A 19,402-nucleotide genomic window follows, 5' to 3' on the forward strand; every position below is an offset into this window, starting at 1 on the left:
ACATAATATATTAATATCCATTTTATTGGTGATAAAAGCTACTAATAAAATCCTGTCCGAATATGAAACAGCTATTTCTATAATAATATTTCTGAACATCATCTTGGCAATAATTTTGTATGTGTGTGTGTGTGTGTGTGTGTGTGCGCAGACAATCATTGTGAACACTTGACACTTGACACAGGTAAAAATTTAATGGCAGAGTGTATAAAAGCCATCCAACCTTTAGAAAACGTAGATGTAAAAAAAAAGTACAAAAGAATGTGTTCAAAGAAAAAAAGAAAACGTACCTACAGTACGATAAGTTGTTAGTTCTCTTCTGAGTACAGTATATCAGTTTCAGGTTGATATTGATTGAATATCATATGAATGAATGAATAAGATTGAATATAATTACTGATATTATACTGAATATTAATGATATTATGAGTACCTCTGGGTTTATTAAGGACTAAAACAGTCTTAATGGTATTATATTTGGAGGTTATTACAAACCAGGAATCAGTTCAGTGCCTCATCAGCATTGAGTAACAAAACGCTACATTCACCTTCATTATATAATGCAGCATTAAGTTTGTACCATCAGGAAATCAGTGGTTATAATGAGTAAGGCAGTTAATCTTCAGCATCAGATACACTTTGGGCGTGACATGAACAGGTTTATGCAGACGCGTTGAAAGTACCATGGAAGCCATAAGCCATGTTAACAGGCACGTCGGCTCTTCCCAGCTCTTCAAATGTTTTGGCATCCAAAACCAGGAGGAATGTTCCTTTATCCTGCGGAGAAACATTTGGTAGAATTAATATCAGAAAGCACAGAGAGTTTAAACAACTTCCAGACCAGGTCGTGCATGCTTTTACTCTTTTCTTTAGAGGAGCGGCTCTGATCGCCTTAAAGGACCAAACGGCTTCACAACGTGAACGTATGCAGAAGTATTTCACAGAGTATTTCAATAATCTGTGGTGAGTGTTTGTCACAAAGATGCGATTAAAATGGACTATTTAGAAACATGCTCTTTATCCCAAAGAAGAGATAAATGAATGAAAAATCAATTTTAGGAAATATTTTAGGAAATATTTTGCATTGCACTGCACACTCTCAAAGTCTGACTGACTGCCGATCAAACTGCTGCTGGTCACAACACAATTTAACTTTAGCTTTAATTCTCCTTCCTCCTTTATGTGTCTGCTTCTGAGAGGCGCTGTAAAAAATAACTTACCGTTCTACTTGGCGTGCTTCACAGAAGCAGCACAGTTAAGAGAGGAGAGGTGATTAATAATACACTGCAGCACAACTTGGATTCAAGCAGCAAGACATGCTGTCAGGAGGGAGCACAACAACACGTCAGGATGGTTCACGCTCTTCTTTGTGCCTCTTAGAATAGAAATAATAGGATTTGACTTTGATATCAATTAAAAGTTTGTAACACGTAGAACTAACTAATTAGCCGTAGTTATATTTCAGATGTACGAATATCCGACACAAGTAGTATTTGTTTCTGCTCCAAAAAAATCCCACTGACAGAAATCTTATCATTTTCTAAGTATACATGTAATATGTAACTATAATCCTCTCCCTCTTTCCAGACTTCTTACCACATATTGTTCATATTACTGACACCACCAACATGGCCACACAACACATTTCCTTCCATTGTGTTTCTGCTCTTTAGAAAGTTTTGCTTTTCGGTTTGTAATTAAAACCTTCAACTATCAAAGTTCATGTTGTGTACAATCAACCATGAATATTTATGACTCTGCTCATCTCCCTCATTAATATTTATGATGGATTATGTGTCCAGCTGATAACAGACTTAGAGAGAGAATATTAACCGAGGTCAACTTACAGGTTGTGCTGCCTGGTGGTAATTAAAACTGAAGAGGTCTAATACAACTGTTGTTCCAAAGTTTAGGACATACAGTCTAAAGTGGCACATTATGGCACACTGATGTAACCTCAGACTGACCAGCAGTTTCACTACCAAACCTCTGACAAGATGCTTCCTCGCCATGTGGGCTCACCTGTTCCTTCAGTCTTACCTGTGAGGGGGTGAGAACCACAGAGAGGACGACGCCATCGTCCTCCTCCGTGGCATCAGGTGACGGCACAAACACGGGCTCTGACGGGAAGAAACCCTTCTGGTACCAGACCTGAGGTCACACACACACACACACACACACACACACACACACGTGTATCACATTTACAAACAGAAGCTGAAGTGTAGATTTTTGTACTTATTAGACACCGTAGGAAACATTATTCTTCTGTCCAGCAGCATCTTTACCTTTTCACACAGTACATAACGTACCTAGTCTGACTTTTTGGGGAATAAGCTCATTCTTTTTACATTTTGTTTCTAGTACGGATAAAACAAATGAGATGTAACATTTTAAACAGTGAGCTTCTTCAGAGGTTTGGGGTTTGGTGGAGTTTACTATATTCTGACAGAGCTTTTGCCCTTCTGTCTTAATACTAAGCTAAGCTAGCCAGCTGCTGGCTGTAGCTTTATATTTAACAGAGACTGATCTTCTCTTCAAAATGTCGAACTATTCCTTTAATGTTTGTATATTATATACAGTGCCTGTATACTGACTAGATGTGGTTGAGGCCACCGACAAATTTCCTGTGATAGTGCAGAAAGTTGTGTATCTATGTAAAGACTGAATAAGATGAGGATTCATTCAGACACACACTCTCACACACACACACACACACACACACACACACACACACCTTGAGCGTTTTGTCGTTCAGGTCCATCTTGAGCAGAGAGTCTCCCACCAGGTGTCTGAAGCCACAACCGAAGAAATAACGGTATGGACGTGTGTTACATCTTCTATAGTTGATCTGAGGGAACTCCAGGCCACCGTACTCATGGAGGTCGTCTCCATGGAGATCCTCGTGTTGGCAGAGCACCTGTTGACAAAGAGAGGATCATCTGTCTATTGTCATTTGTAGGGTTTTTACTGGGGTCATGCACTGAAACCATCCACGAGTTCACAGGTCATTCGCTTCAGTTTGGGACACACATGTGAAAAGAAAGACAATTTGATTAATTTGTGGTTTTAGATTTAAACAAATCCAACCGCTTATCTGTTTCTGTGTAGAGTTTTATTGATTTTATGACCTGGATCCTGTGAATTTTTTGAACACACCAGAGAAGTGATGTGAACTGTGTGATCCCTGCTAGTTAAACATTTGGGGGGCAGAAATAGAGACTGAAGTTGTACCTCTGGGACTGTGTAATCTCAATTTCTGTGACAAACTTTAAATAGGTCAAAGTATTATTCAAGCTCAGTCTTTGGAGAGACCAGTCCTACCAAAACAATGCCCCCAAATCACGTACTTTATATTATATATCGTAATATTTAACAATCCCATTATTGTTATATATTTAGTGGTTACTTGGCATATAAGTATCTTTGAGTGAACAGAAGATGTATTAGTTCTACAACTTTCACTGTCTGAAGTGATTTGATTCATGTAGTGGGAAGTAACCGAGTACTTTTACTCTACAGAGTGAAATAAATCTCCTTTTTCTCCTCTACATCGTAGTTGGCAGGTACTTATTATGCAGATTACAATCTACATTGAGTATATTGTGTACTTCTACATCGTGGTATTGCTGTTTTTACTCTACTTACTAACTTATTTATTTCTCTTTCCCGAGACATGACACATTTGTGCGCACCGTGTCCACTTTATCTGCCTAAAAAGTCTAAAATGTAGAGTAATAATACTCAAGAAGTTACTGTAAACAATTCTGTTTCCAACTCACCTTGTCTTTGCTGATTTTGACACACGATGCTGTACTGGCGGACCGAGTGTTCAGGTTCTGGCCTGTTGGCGTTTCACTGGTCACCTGAAGGGGCAGAACGAAGCGGCGAGGGAAAACCCTGCACATGGTGTTGTACACCTGACAAGGACACGGGACAGGAACAATGCACCATATTTTATCCCCTGGCTGCAAAAACACTGAAAAGGATGGTGCACTTAAGACCATTCATTTATGTGCGTTCATGTAATAATATGCTGACCTCGTCTAATGCGTCTCCTGACTTGCGTAAGTTCTGGATGAGGTAGTTGTTGATGGCTTGGCCGTCGTCTGAGCAGCACAAGTCGAGCATCAAGAATCCATCCTCCTCAAAGGCGTTGATCTGATGGAAGGTGGACATGGCTTTGGTGTGGTACTTCACTGAGCTGACCTGCGGTACAGAAAAACACAATTAGTTGATTCATAATGCAGAGCAGGGGGGGTTTGCTTCCACCAGTAGTGCCAAAGCTGTATCTTACCTCGCCTGTATGCTTGTCAACAAGATGGAAGACAGTTTCCAGCTTGGGATCCCAGTAGATGCCTTCACTCAAAGCCTTCCCCCTCAGCTTGCATGTGACTATCTTCAGCAGGTCCATCTTAATTGGCTGCTCAATGAACACCACGTAGTTCTCAGACATGGCTGGAAGAGGGAGACCAATATTACTGGGTTTTGTAGCCGAGGGCAGCAGTATGAAAGATGCAGACATCACTCATGATTGATATCTAGCAGTGCTGGCTTACCAAAGCTGTGGTAGTAGGAGGGATGGGACTTGTCTGCAGGCACGATAGAACAGAGTACTTTGGCTCCTTGTAGGGTGTCGCTGGCATCTGTCTTCTCAGGAGGCACTCTGACGATGTTGTAAAGGGCTCCTGGATAACAATGTACCTTGTTTAATTCAGCTGTTAATTTCTGTAAACCTAAATGTGGGTCTTGTGGACGATGGGACTGACCTTTGCTTCCATAAGAATTGCCCATATTATAGGTGGTACCATCAGGGTCATAGTGTGGGTGGGCAGTGGCTCCATTTACAGCAATGAACTTGCTCCAGTCTACCTACAAAAGTGGAGAATTAGAGGTGTCAATGTGTGCTGACATTGCTGTAGGAGTGGAAAGATGATGCTTATGGCTGGTATCACTGGACTACTAGACTAGATATGTTGCATAAACATGATTTACTCCATGACAGTACCTTTTCCAACGTTTCCAGGTTCTCTGGGTTCACTTTGTGCATGAAATTTGTCTCTGTGCTGACATAGTAGTCGCCTTTGTATTTCACAAAGCTCACACTTGCATTGTCTGTGGACTCTGCAACAGAGAAAAACACAGGATTACTGAGTCCCTTAAACATCTGGGTGGACCACTCTGCTATATAATTTGCAGTGTGTAGTTACAGTCCAGTGGGAATGTGAAATATTTAGGGATTGCTTGTTCCCCTCTTTGGTCCCCCACTGTAGCACACATGTTATTACGTAACTTTATATTGCGTATACCAAAGTTACATAAGAACATGTAGTTAAACTGCACCATCGCTGGCCTCTCCACAGGTCCAGAGTTTGTACAAACACTGACACTGAATAAATAATCCTTTTCTTCCACGTTCCCTCAAGTCATCCTGGCTGTCCTGCTCTTAATCAAATTACCAAGCTGGACTCACTGTGTCATAAAATCTGTGTTTCATTTATACCTCAGAGCAAAATTAATGTAAGTGAAGCAACATTCTTGCGAAATTAGTCAAAAAAGCAATTGTATAAGCCCTCTCCTTTGTCACACACTGTCCATTTCCACTTTCATCCACCACTTCTTATCCTCTCTACTCACCTATCATCTCAAAGCGAGACAGGAAGCGCTGGAAGAAGTTCTTACAGGGGTCCGGCATGGCAAGGGTACCAAATTCTGACATCACAATGCGGTCCTTTTCACTGTTCTTCTTGTAGGCATCGCTCTGCAGGAACCGACTCATGTACGTCACCTGGCCTTTGTTGATTTTGAACTGGTGTAGCATAGCCATCCCATCAAACCAGTGGTTGTAACTGTGATGAGGTACAAATGTAATCACATCTATATGGAGACGTTTTCAATTGTGTTGTGCCGCAGCGGACTGAGGTGTTTCCAACTCACTGTGTGTTCCCGAACTCAAACTTCCCCGGGCCGTTGCGGAGGAGGTGGCCATTGATCCAGGAGGGAATGGTGCCATGTACCTCAGTGGAGATTGGCTCGGGGGTCTCTTCTACAGAGCGGACCAGAGGTGCAATTGTCTCCAGTCCCTTCAGTACTGTGGTGATGCATTCTTTGGCTGTGCCATTATCAACAATATCATCTGTAAGAAACACATACATACTGTATATAGTGTCATACCTGAACCAGACAGAGAACGTGTGTCTGTAGGTGGACAACACTCAGTATATTTTACTGCACTCTGCACACAAATGTACATGTTTTATAGTACAGTGTAGTTATATAGTATAGTACAGTACTTCTTCCAGCCAAGCATGGCCATCAGTTTCAGGCCGAGGCCCTTAGCAGGCAGCAGAAAGGATAAGAGTTGTTTATCTCCAAGAAGGTTTCAGCTGGGAGCAGTGTGAACATCTTAGACAACAATAAACAATAGTGGATATATTGATATAGTGATGGATTTAAAAAACATACTTCCACAAAGGTGTTCTAATTGTGCTCATGGGTGTAACAGTGGTTCTTAAATGCAACATTCACTTTGCTCTTTGTTAATACATTCACATTATTTTACTCATCCCCCGATCAAAGGTAGGATGTGATAACTGGAGTTAAATCTCACAAAACACTAACAACACTTTTATTCTGCCTATTAAACTGTAACTATAGTCATTTCCTTATTTTTAAGTGTCTCAAAGGTTCAACGCTGCTGTAAACCCGCATGCAGGTTCCACATAGTGTGTCCTGGCTGAAAACTCCACCTATTTAAATTGGGCCCATGTGTTTACAGAGAAGCAGCAGTAAACATTCTGCTTGCTGCAGGGCTACATTTGGGACAAAGTTTGACTCTGCTGAAGTTCAAATCCTCTGTGGGCGAAATAACCTCTGACTTTGTGTTTTTTGGCTTCACCGCAACGTTTATCTGCTCAACAAAATTCAAAACAGACTTCAACTGAATGATAACTGGTCCTCATTGCCGATTCCACCGTTAACAAAGACATGTGAGTTAAATTATTGTGAACAGTCAGCTCCACTGTTACCGTGGGCCGAAGCCACTAACCCCATTTAGCCCCTTACTCCCCTTCAGTCAAAGAATGTGTTTTGCTCATTGTCACATCACTTGGATGTTTGACCCACATTGTGCAGAGTGGAGGTGAAAATGTGAAAACTGCAGCCTACACACACTGAAAATGGACATTTTGTACAAGACTTGTGACACGTCTTGTGTCCAGCAGTTCAACTTTTCAGATACAATATTTCCATATTCATATGTTCTGTTTTTTTCAATATGATAGAGGCAGTAGATGTAACTTTTTAACAAAACTTTTTAACTGATATAAAACAATATATACAGTTATTTCTACATATATCTCCTCTCTTCAAAGAGAAGCACAGTCCTGGTTATCACAGTATCTGCCAGCTGGGAGTAAGTAACCATCTATAGAGTCCTGTCTGACCGGCTGCTGAATGTGATACACATGGCACTTTGACTGTAGCCTAACATCATTTGATCCTGCAGTTACAGCCCATTATCAACGCTGTGTGTCTTGATAGCAGTGTAATATCTGCAGTTTTGTCCCTATTTCTGAGACCTGTCGCCTGTGAAAATGTAATCTGACACGGCAGAGGGTTAACAGAGTGAAGAACAGTTTGTTCTGCCAACACAAATACAGTCTGGATCAGACTTGATCAGCAGCACAGCCACACTTAAACAGATGGTACAGTCACAGCCCTGCTTTTATAGATATGTAAACACGAGATTTTATCGAGAACAGTGTCACTTCCTTTGTGAGAGTAGGAGTGCGACAGCCGCTGCCTGTAATAACTGATGCCACCATCATGTGAAGAAACTGCTCTGTTTCCTAGGCTCAGTCCATCCACACATTAGAGGAGACCTACCTGAAGTCTGGAGCTTCACCGGTGACATGTTGGCGGCTAACGTGGGTGGATACAGCCTCTGCTCTCTGCATCTGCTGCTGGACCATAAGCGGCTCACCGGAGCGCGCCCGCAGCGTCGCAGCTGCACGCAGCACTATTACATAACCGGGTTACGTAACGACGCGTCTGCGTGCAGCCTCACTTTTATTTTCATGCATGTGTTATTCTAAATGCGTTGATTCAACTTATGACAAGTCACTGAAGTTATGGTGAGAATAATATACATATATATATATATACACACACACACACACACATATATATATATATATATAGAATTGATGTTGGGTGAACTTGAACAGACAAAGAGTGTAACAATAAGCGTGTTCATCAAACTCTTTAAATAAATAATAAATAATACCAAGAGACAACCTTTCTTGAACAGGAGAAGATATTTCACCATATAGGTAGTTACTGTATTTTAAACAAGGCTAAACAAGTACATTTCATAATTTTACATAAAATATACCTGCTAATTGTCTTATTAATATAAAGTGTTGACAATGATACTTCTTGTGCTCTCTTGTACATTATTACATAACATAGAAACAATGTCTGACTTGTTTTGAGACATCCAAAGGAGAGCTGTAGAGCCTAACATTTTTATAAGCTGCTAACTCTGTCTGCTCTTTTCATCTTAAAGATATTATCTGTTACTATGGTAACCCTGATGATGGTGCTCTTGAACATCAATTATCCATAAAGATATCAATTCATGTCATTATTCTACATGCAAACTGAAAGTTTCCAAATTCAAAGCCATCTAAGTGCTTACCTTTTCTCCTGGAACTGAATTCTCTACTTAAATCACCCAGTTTGTTAAACAACAAAAAAGTAATAAGCTTTTGAAGCATAATGGGACTTTTCACCCTGAAACCTCTGACTGAGAATGTCTGTACTCATATATAGCACTTTGAGATTTGTTTTCCAAATGTAAAGTGCATTATAAATAAAATGTGTTATATTATTATTATTATATGTCTATGACCTTTTGTCTTTTATGTGTTCTTTTTATGTTCTTGAAGTGCATTTGTATCATATAATTGATTTGTATATGCTGATATTGTTTGCCTGATGTATTTTATCATTTTACTAATAGAATGTAGGATATTATATTATTATATTATATATATGTTTCAGTGAAACATTTTCACATACAGTATACAGGATGTGCAAGGAATGGATATAGAGAATGTGGTCTCTTACAAGTACCTGGGTGTTCATCTGAACAAGAAGCTGGACTGGACTGTCAATACTCAGGCACTTTTCAAGAAAGGCCAAAGCAGACTCCACCTGCTGCGTAGACTGAGGTCTTTCAGAGTGGGGGGAGGCCTCCTGAGGACTTTATATGACACTGTGGTGGCGTCAGCCATCTTCTACGGTGTGGTCTTCTGGAGCAGCAGCATCACGGCAGCAGAGAGGAAGAGAGTGGAAAAAGCCAGCTCTGTCCTGGGCTGCAGCCTCGACCCTGTGGAGGTGGTGGGTGACAGGAGGATGGTGGCGAAGCTGTCATCGATCATGGACAATGTCTCCCACCCCCTATATGAGACTGTGAGAGCCCTGGAAAGCTCCATCAGTGACAGTTCGTCACCCACGATGCATCAAGGAGAGGCATCGCAGGTCCTTCCTCCCTGCTGCTAGCAGACTTTACAATCAAATCATGCAAATTACACTGTTTTTGTATATACTGTATATATATATATGTGTGTATGTATATATATGTGTGTGTGTGTATATATATATATATATATGTGTGTGTGTGTGTGTGTGTGTGTGTATATATATATGTATGTATGTATGTATGTATGTATGTATGTATGTATGTGTGTGTGTATATATATATATATATATATGTGTGTGTGTGTGTGTATATATATGTGTATGTATATATATATATATTCCTTTTTTTATATCTTTTATTTTTTATATTTCTATATATTTTTATACTGTTATCCAGTATGTGTGTATGTGTGAACTGCTGCTGACAATGTGAATTTCCCCACTGTGGGATAAATAAAGGCTAATCTAATATAATATAATCTAATTTCTGTATTTCTTCATGTATTTATTTCTTATTATTTCTTCTGCTTTACCACATTCATTATATCTACATGTATCTGTTTCTGCGTGTGTGGTTTAGTGATGTAGGTGGCACTGACCTGCTCACTCCAAAGTTGATTAAGTCCATCAAACTCCTGTAACCCATTGTGCTTCACAGGGATGCCAGTGCTCCCTACCTCCTCGTTAGCATTCAGACACAGAAATGTAGCAATACAGAAACAAATGCATGGACATTAATAGAAATGTAGAAATAAATTTAAGACATTTATTTTTATTCATGCATTTATTTATCGATGAAAGTCACAATTAAATCAGTTTTCCTCCTCCATAAAATCTATGTTGTATTGACATTAAACATTTTTGTATTACAGCTAAAAGATGTACAGCTGTAGAGGAGTGTGCTGCTGCCCCACAGAGCTGGGTACATACAGGGCGCCGTGTTTGCTCACCGGCAGGTCAAGTGGACACCTAACAGCTAGTCAGCTGTCCATATGGGCCATGTGTGACTGGCCTGACTTGGAGACTGATCCAGATAAGCTTTGTTGGAGGATTAAAGCAGTGTCTCGGAGGAGGTGGAAGTGGCCTGTATTCTTGTTATGAAGCTCCTACAAACTTCCAGGTAATGTAGGTTTTATTGTATACAGGCTACATTTACAATGAATGGGGGATAAATATTCCTAATAGCAGCAGTTCCCTCTCAGTTTATGGGAGAATAAGCTAGCTGTGTGTGCTAGATGTACATTGGCCCTATCTGGTAGCTCAGTTGGTGTACATTAGATTAGTAAACATGTTTTGTGAGGGCGTTTCTCTGAAGACATCAGTAGCCTCTGTGCTTGTAGTTTATCAGCAGGAAACTGCCTGTCCGGTGAAGTTTACAGATTGCCATGGCAACAGGTCCCTCTCTTAGTTGGCTTTGTCACATGGTGATGATGATAAAGCTGCACCCATAGACCGTATGGCTGCACTAACTAACACTAATGTGTTTGCTGTAGCCATGATGTTACTGCAGTGCAGTGAGCTGTAGCTATTGTTACTGGAGTTTATACCATATACTCAGAGGTGGAAAGTAACCAAGTACATTTACTCAAGTGCGGCACTTAAATACAGTGTTGAGGTATTTGTACGTTACTTTAATTAAGAACAGAAGTCTCATCAATATAAAGAAAAATTGTGTATTTGAAGTTTTGCAACCAAATGTTGCAACTGGTTTTGTCACATGAGAATTTAAGCAGTGTTATTTTGGTTATAAGAGTTTAGAAATCAATTCATTCATTTTATTTTACATCTTTGTCTTTTTTTTTCAACAGGACACCTTTCCCCTGCTGGTCATCATGCCTATAACAAAGAGCTCTAATAACTGGACTTTATCAGAGTTACTTGGGCAGCCGAGGCTGTTGGGGCTCGGAGCTCTGCTGGCATGGCTCGTCCTCTTCCATCTCCTTGTGAACGTTTGGCTCCTCTGCATTTTCACCAGCCTCTTGGTGGTTCTCGGGGGTTGGCTCGGGTCCCGTGCCATGCTGGATGCAAACAGCCTTCTCCACTTGGAGCACTTTTTGCCCCTTGGTGAAGTTAACCCACTTGTGTATTCAGCTGAACATGAGTGGAGGTTGAACCATGAGATCCAAAGCGCTGTCCACAAAGCCGTGCGTGACTTTGTGTCCTCGTGGTACCGGACTCTGCTGCCAGAGGTTGAGGGGGAGTTTGAACGTGCGGTGCGTAATTCTATGCTGGACTCAGTGATGGAGCTGAAGGAGCGTGCACGGCGAGTGGACAGAAAAGCGCTGGTTAAACGGCTGCTGGAGCTGTATGGCAGTCACCTGCAGAGCTACATGATAGCGAGACAGATACAGTTGACACAAAAGGAGAGCATCGGCCTCTGGGAGCTCTACAGTGAAGTAGATGCCCCTCATCCAGCTGTGAGCAGTGCAGTCGCTGAGCTCAGCTACTCAAGAGCTCTGGTTAACCTGGTGTTACATGTGCTTGTTCCATACCCTCAGATGGAAACCAAGACTGGAGGCTACATGGTGACAGAGCTCATCACCTGCAACGTGCTGCTGCCGCTCATAAGCAGGGTTTCTGATCCAGACTGGCTCAACCAGACCATTGTAGACATAATCACCAGGTCCAGAGAACCGCAGGACATCAGTGTGGACGAGCTCCCAGCAGCTGAACTATACAAATGTGAGCTCCAGCAGGAGTCCTGGACCACATGCAGGACGCTGTCTTCTTCTGATCAAGCCGACTTCGCCAGCAGAAGCACCTCTGACTTTGATGATCTTCAGAGTTCGAGCAGAGACTCCTCACAGAGCAGCATGGTTAGCCTGACGTCTGATGCTGGGAAAGTAGTAGGCTGCCACACAGGTTTGCTCACACCATGCAGACTGAACTGCTGCTCACTCACATCTGGCCATTTCTCCCACTCTCCTACAAAGTCCAAGATGGTTTCACTGGACTCCCTAATCCAGTCAGAATATGAAGATGATCTGACAGGAAGCTTTTGTGACTGTGGTCCTCCGTCAAACTTCTGCAACGTGATCAGTTTGAAGGATGATGAGGCCATTGGCTGCTTCGGTCCTCTGAAAAATCTTGCGCCGAAGGTGCTGGTGCCTGAGGAGTCCCAGTGGCCAGCAGGTATAGCCCAAGTCAAATCCCCAACATGTCGTCCAAGAGGACTTTGTCTAACTTCCTGCAACTTTGATACCCCCAACAACCACGTCACACCTGTGAACATCCAGAATGTGCAAATTTCTGGCACTGTCAGTGCCAAGGAGCAGCGTGGCACAGGGACACATCCCTATACTCTGTACACTGTAAAGGTAACCTCCCACTGCCCATTATTAGCTTGACTGATCTGGGAATATGTATTATTCATAATCACACATCACCCTCCACTTTGTGTTTCACAGTTTGAGACAATGGCAGAAGCAGAAAACAGTGGCTCTCTGCAGCCTGGGGCCTGCCACACTGTCAACCGGAGATACAGCGAGTTCCTCAACCTACAAACACGTTTAGAGGAGAAGCCTGACGTCAAGAAATTAATCAAGAGTAAGAAATTATCTCCTGCTTTAGATGACCATTGAGCTTAAGTATACAGAGACACAGTACATCATTGCAAGTCATTCTTATGGATTTCAGATGTCAAAGGTCCAAAGAAAATGTTCCCTGACCTCCCGTTTGGCAATGCAGACATCGACAAGGTTGAAGCCCGTAAAAACCAGCTGGATACGTTCCTCAAAGTAGGTTTTGGGATCATAACTTCTGTAATAAAATGATTCTGTGCTTCTGTAATTTGATGGATTTGTTTTCCAGCAATTAAGCAGCATTCCTGAGACGTCTAACAGTGAGGACATGCAGGAGTTCCTGGCTCTCAACTCAGATGTTTGCACATATTTTGGAAGAAAGCCTTTTGGCAAATCAAGAATTGATAAGGTGAGAGAGAATGTACGCTATGTAGTGTAGCATTCTTGTGAAGACCTGAAAATGAACTCAAAAAGATAAATCTAACCAAATCTTAAAGGAATATTTCACATTTTCGAAAATGCACTTTGTTGCCGAGAGTTCAACAACAAGATTGACGGAGCTGAAGCCAACAGTCGGTTAGCTTAGCTTAGCTTGCCATAAAGATAGGAAGCAAGGGGAACAGTTAGCCTGGCTCTGTCCAGAGGTAACAAAGCTGTCTCGAAAGTGTACTAATTATCCCATCTCATCCTTCTCCCAACTTGATTTTCTATTAAAGATGATGGAAAATGCTTTAGACACTTTGAAAACAGCTTTCCCTCATCCTGAGCCCCTGAGTCCAACAGAGGACCTTGAAGGTGACACTGATGGAAGAACCATAGACAGCAGAAAGTACAGGTGAGAGCATTATTTCTGTCTGTCTTTTTTGCCATTTTAACCTTTGATAACAAAGCACTGTCCATCATCCAGTCTGTTGTGATCTACATAAATCCTCTAAGGAGATACTATTATCCAGGTGTTTACAAGAAAACAAGAATTAGTAATGGTTACTTTGTTTAGCAAGAACATTTTTTCTTGTGTCTTATCCATTTACACACCCTGGTTTATTTTGAGACCACTCAGGGGCTCAGGGTTTAGGTTTCTGACCTATTTGTGTTTCAGGAGGCTCATGTTCCCCAGCAAAATCTCCCCATCTCTCAACATACCTGACCTACATCCTAAAGTGACGTACTGCTTCAGTGAAGGCAGCGCTGTAAGTTACCATTCTGTATTTACCATCTAAGACTGACAAATGTGTCTTTGATACCGGACACGGTTGACATGTTTGCTTTGCTCATTATGGCCGACTTTAGGTCTTCAACGGCATGTCACCGTCTGGCCTGGAGAGCTTTGTCAAAGAGCAGGAGAGACTTTTGTGTGAGCCGAATGGGAAAGAATCAGCCAAGCGGAGCTGTGAGCAGCCTGCCAAAGACAGGATGACTTCAGGGAAAACTCATGGGACAGGTTGAGACTGACACAACAGTCTTGTGTTAGTTTTATCCATGATGTCAGTGTGGAAGTGTTGCTCTCCTCAAAGCCCCCGAGCATCAACATGCAGTAACACAGCATCACCACTGAGGCGCAGCAAAACTCCACTGTTCATTTAGATGTTTAGTACCAGTGTTCCTCAGAGCCACTTTCCACCACTGATGTGTTTCATGTGCTTTAAGGTGTCCCACTGTTGTCATCACTGTGCGTGTGTTTGCTGTTGTGTACTGCAGACACAGCTGTGGCAGATGTGGCGCTGAATATCTTGTGTCTGCTGATGAAGGACCAGTGGAGTTGGCTGTGCACAGAGAACATTCAGAAGACCATCCGCCTGCTCTTTGGCACCTTCATTGAGAGGTAGGTCGGCTTCTGTGCTGATATCAGTGTCTTCAGTAATGTACAATACCATATGATTAGCATCTTAAAGCTTTTTATTCTTAACTATTTCTTTTTATCTTTTAATTTTATTCAATCAGGCAGTCTCATTGAGATTTTTTTTTTTTTTGCAAGAGTGATCTGAGAGCAAGCAGTCTTTACAAGAACACAAAACAGTTACAAGAATCATGGAAAACATCAGATAATAAGGCTTTAAAAACTCCAAGGGGGTGTAAGACTACTATAAGGGCAGACTGCAGCTCATTTTATTTGAAAGGGTGACATGAGGGATGTGGGGGAGGTTTGGTAGTAACTGGATCTTGTAGTTATTGGATTTAGATGCGAGAAGAGATGTGAGGTAGTTTGGAAGCTTCAGCAGAAGAGCTTTATAAATGAATAACATAAGACAGCTGTTTCTTCGTCACTGTAAGGAAGCCCATCCAACCTTCCAGTGCAGAGAACAATGATGAGGAAAGAAATTTGTCGTTTGTGATAAAGCGCAAAGCATCATGTTACACGGGGTTTAGCTGCTGTAGAGCTGGCAGGGCAGCATGACAATACAGGATATCTCCACAGTCAAGGATGCAACTGAAGGTTGATTTCACAATGATTTTATGGTTGGGAGAAGACAGACATCCTTTAATCCCATAGAAGAAGGCTCGTTTGCTTTTTAGTTTGTCTTAATCCATTTACAATCAGTGGCTGGGATTGACGTTGCATGAAAATCAATTGATTGATTTTTTTATTCTAATGATGCAGTGACACAGTTACAAGTTTCCTGCTCTTAATACATTTACACATGAAAATATGACTACGCATCTGCTTTATAAGCAGATGACATTGTCCTACTCACTTATTTTTCGCTCACACAGCAGAACTTCCAGACACTGTGTTCTTTTCTGGTATAAGGGACAGCTTTATGGAGGCACTGAGTGGTTTCTGCTCCACAGGTTTAAACAAAGACTTCTCTAGAATTACCACTGATCTTGTTTTAACCACAGAGTCTGTGGGAACCGTGCTTGTCTAATCTCTAGTGTTCTGCTGTTATTAACTGATAACACTGGCCTCCATTTTTGGACTTGACATATGCCTCTGGGAGTTTTAGGGTTCACCAAGCATGTCAGTGGACAATGGTCATGCTCCTGCAATGTTTTACAGAGATTTATGTGTTTGTTTTTGTTGCTTCTCCTTGTGAGCACGTCGGTCATTCTCCTCTAATCACTTAAAGCATGTTTGCGTTTACAATATATGCATTTACAGTGGTGATCAAAATCAAAAATTTGTCAACACTTTTTCAGAAATAATGTAATCTTCATTGCTCAAAAGGATTTTTTGTTGTGGCTATACCATGCTACTAGAAGAGTGTTTCACAAAATAACCAAGGCACTTCAACAAAAAAACCTTATTTTGCGGAAAACACAATGATCAAAATTAGAGAACAGCAATGACTGTAGCACGGAGAGAGATTACAACTGACATTTCTGAAGGTTACAACAGTCAACAATTAGTAGGAAGTGTACAGACCCTTGCTTTGAATGACTTCAGCACACCTGCAGCCACAGGACATCTCTAGTCTCTCACACTGCTCTGATGTGATTTTGGTCCACTCTTCTTCCAGTCTCTTCCACAGTTCGGTGACTGTAGTGGGTTTCTTAGCCATAACTTTGTCACCAAGGATTTTCCAGAGGTTTTCTATCGGGTTTAGATCAGGACTCTGGGCTGGCCATTTCATTATTTCAATGTTTTCAGCTTCAAGGAGCTGCTTTACCCGTTTTGCCCTGCATGAAAATTGCTGGCTGATTGGGTGATGAATGCAGGGAAAGAACCGCATGTTGTCGAAGAAGGTTCTGATAAACATTTGCATTCACTCTGCCATATAGCTGTACAAGAGGCCCAACTCCTGCTGCAGAAAACATCTCCCAAACCATGACACTTCCTCCTCCACCTTTCACTGACTTCTTTACACACTTTGGGTTCAGTCTTTCCCCAGTTTGACGACGAACATAATGTTTCCCATCGGACTCAAATAAATTTAATTTGCTTTCATCACTTCAGTAAACTTTGGACCAGTTCTCCTCTGTCCCCACAACATGCTCCTCAGCAAAGGCTAGTCTAGCCTTTTGATTCTTTCTGCTGATGAGAGGTTTGGTCACTGCAGAGTGTCCTGCTTTCAGTCCAAATTCTGTTAAATGTTGAGACACTGTATGATGAGACAGATCCCTACACTGTTCAGCGCTGAACTGGCGAGCAATTCTCTGCATTATCCTGTCCTCTCTTGCATTTGTCTTTCGTGGACGACCAGCCTTCTTGGGAGACTTGAATTAGTTTGTGATGTTGTGAAGATGCAATATTCTAGAAATCAAAGATTTGGAAGATTTTCTTGCTATGGCTGAAAGGGTCGTCCCTTTGGCCTTCATCCGGACAACCTGCTGCCAGAGGGTTTCAGTCACTTTAGAACAGCTCACAATCTTGCAAAGTCAGTGAAGTCAGTTAGGCTGCCAGTTAAAGAGGGTTTGTCAGATAATTAAGGAAAATTAGCACCAGGTGTCAGATCAACACCAATGACTGGGAGGTATCTGAAAGTGTTCTCTAATTTTGATCAGCGTTCTCTTTCAAATATCTCATTAAAGTTTTTCAAACTGTGCTTAAGAATATATGTAACTCATGAAATATGCTTAAAAAACTGCTATTTTACTCCTGTTTGGATCATTTCAAATAGGACTAAGCAGTGACCTTGAGATTTAGGACATTGTAGGTTGTTCTCTAATTTGACATAGAAAGGCTGATATGTAGTAGATAAAGCAGACACTCGTGCACAGAAGAACTCTGTTACAGCACATTAAATGACTGATTCTGTCTCAGATGGCTGGATGTAGGAGTTGCCCACCTTACCAGTGCCCCCTGCTGGGTGATTTACCTACAAGTTCTGCAGGAGGCCGTGTGGCCAGGCGGCACGCTGCCTACTCAACCAAGGCCACAGCGCAGCGCCGCAGAGAGAGAGGAAACCAAAGAGCAGTGTCTGGACTGTTTGACACAGCTGCTCCCAGGTACGTGGCAGCTGCTACATTCAGACTGCAGCTCTTTGACTGTAGTTCAGTTCTATCCTGATTTGCAAGGCGCCTGAAGCTATGTTGTCCTTTGCGGTTGGTGTCATTATTTGTGCCTGAGCAGAGCTCGTCACTGACATGCTGGGAAGTGAGAAGTACAAACTGAGCTTGGAGACCATGCTGGCATCTTTACAGGACTATCAGATAAACAAGTGAGTCAACAACCAAACCTGCGAGTAAACACACGTCTGATTCTGCTTTTATAAGACAGCTACACTCTGCTGCACCAGTGGTGAATACAGTGTATGAATGTCTTTCTACTAACAGTCCTATTTTAATTAGGCACCTGACTATATGAACATATGTTAACCCCAACTTCAAAAAAGTAAACCTAGACTGAGCCTAAATCATAGCTGTGTAGCTGCAACTGGTCCAAGTGGAAATCAAAACTAGTCAAGTCATGATGATTCTCTTAAAAAATTAGAGGTTGTGTTTTAAAGGGAGAAGGACCAGATTAATGGCTAATGTGTGTTTGATGACAAATGAGAAAGCTATTGACAGATACAGGCTCATAAGAGCTACTGGGACCCTATTGCACAAAGAAGGAACTCCTCAGTTTACTTTCTTCTGTCAACCAGGCCCAGTCCTCAGTATCTGATCATGATCAGACAATAACACCAGTGGATTATCAAGCTTTAGTCCACACTGAGCAAATGAATAGGCTGAAAATGGATTAAAAGTTGTTGAACGTAAATCTGTAAGTGCCTCCATGTTTTTAGTCTGCAGCCTATATGTTTACATGCTAACACATCCGTATGATGAAAAGCCCTGCGGCTGTGGCTGCCAGCATTTCCTGTTCACACTGTTCAAACAACAATAGCCTGAATTGCTCTGACACAGAACAGGTGTTCGTGACAGAAATCAATACATCTGCTGTGCTTAATAATTTTTGTATTCCACACTATTCTGTATAAATCACAATTGATGTGATTGATTAACCCTGTTTGTGGGATTATGTGCAGGCATCTGATCTACTGCGTCTGTGACCTGCTGCTGGAGTTTCTGATCCCCGAGTCGTGTGACAAGGCCTTCCAGAGGTCTCTGCTGCAGAGCCTGGCCAAAGACACAGAGAGGGACGGTCCTCACACATGACAGCACTCACAGTTGTAAGCAATTGATGCATAATGTGTTCACGTGTATGACATGTTCATGATGAGCCTTTATTCATAAAGATATTTACAGACGTCTGTTTTAAGACCGTATGTAAGGCTCTTTTTCTGTCCATCACTGACGTCCACCTGATGATTGGTACCTTACACTTCCCAATGTAATTAGTGCCTTCACCTGAGCCCTGTGAGAGTCATCAGTGAAACCAGCTGTGTGGAGGAGGGGCTTAAGTTATATATGGTTTCCTGTCAGTTTTCACAAAGGAGCTCTGATGAAGGTCTGTAGAAGGAGGACTGACTGAATAAATGTCTTCAGCATATGGCCTGTGTGTGGGAATCCCC

General features: G+C 41.8%; 2 protein-coding genes across 2 annotated transcripts; one reads left to right on the forward strand and one right to left on the reverse strand.

Annotated features, from left to right (window-relative positions):
- Positions 1-399: 399 nt before the first annotated feature.
- Positions 400-7,930, reverse strand: LOC139212703 (carotenoid-cleaving dioxygenase, mitochondrial-like). The gene is made up of 12 exons (XM_070843209.1): positions 7,888-7,930; positions 5,938-6,136; positions 5,638-5,849; positions 5,009-5,124; positions 4,770-4,872; positions 4,560-4,688; positions 4,298-4,458; positions 4,042-4,209; positions 3,783-3,920; positions 2,738-2,920; positions 2,041-2,151; positions 400-777 (listed from the first exon to the last, which is right to left on the reverse strand). The coding sequence occupies exons 1-12, from the start codon at positions 7,913-7,915 to the stop codon at positions 661-663; spliced, it is 1,665 nt and encodes a 554-aa protein (XP_070699310.1). The 5' UTR covers positions 7,916-7,930; the 3' UTR covers positions 400-660.
- Positions 7,931-10,388: 2,458 nt separating this feature from the next.
- Positions 10,389-19,071, forward strand: snx19a (sorting nexin 19a). Its single transcript, XM_070843687.1, has 12 exons — positions 10,389-10,606; positions 11,295-12,803; positions 12,894-13,032; positions 13,123-13,223; positions 13,297-13,416; positions 13,724-13,842; positions 14,107-14,197; positions 14,298-14,448; positions 14,706-14,829; positions 17,710-17,894; positions 18,019-18,106; positions 18,917-19,071. The coding sequence occupies exons 2-12, from the start codon at positions 11,319-11,321 to the stop codon at positions 19,044-19,046; spliced, it is 2,733 nt and encodes a 910-aa protein (XP_070699788.1). The 5' UTR covers positions 10,389-10,606; positions 11,295-11,318; the 3' UTR covers positions 19,047-19,071.
- The last annotated feature ends 331 nt before the right edge of the window (positions 19,072-19,402 follow it).

The sequence above is a fragment of the Pempheris klunzingeri genome, chromosome 14 (genome assembly GCF_042242105.1).
Source record: "Pempheris klunzingeri isolate RE-2024b chromosome 14, fPemKlu1.hap1, whole genome shotgun sequence".
Lineage (NCBI taxonomy): Eukaryota > Metazoa > Chordata > Actinopteri > Acropomatiformes > Pempheridae > Pempheris > Pempheris klunzingeri.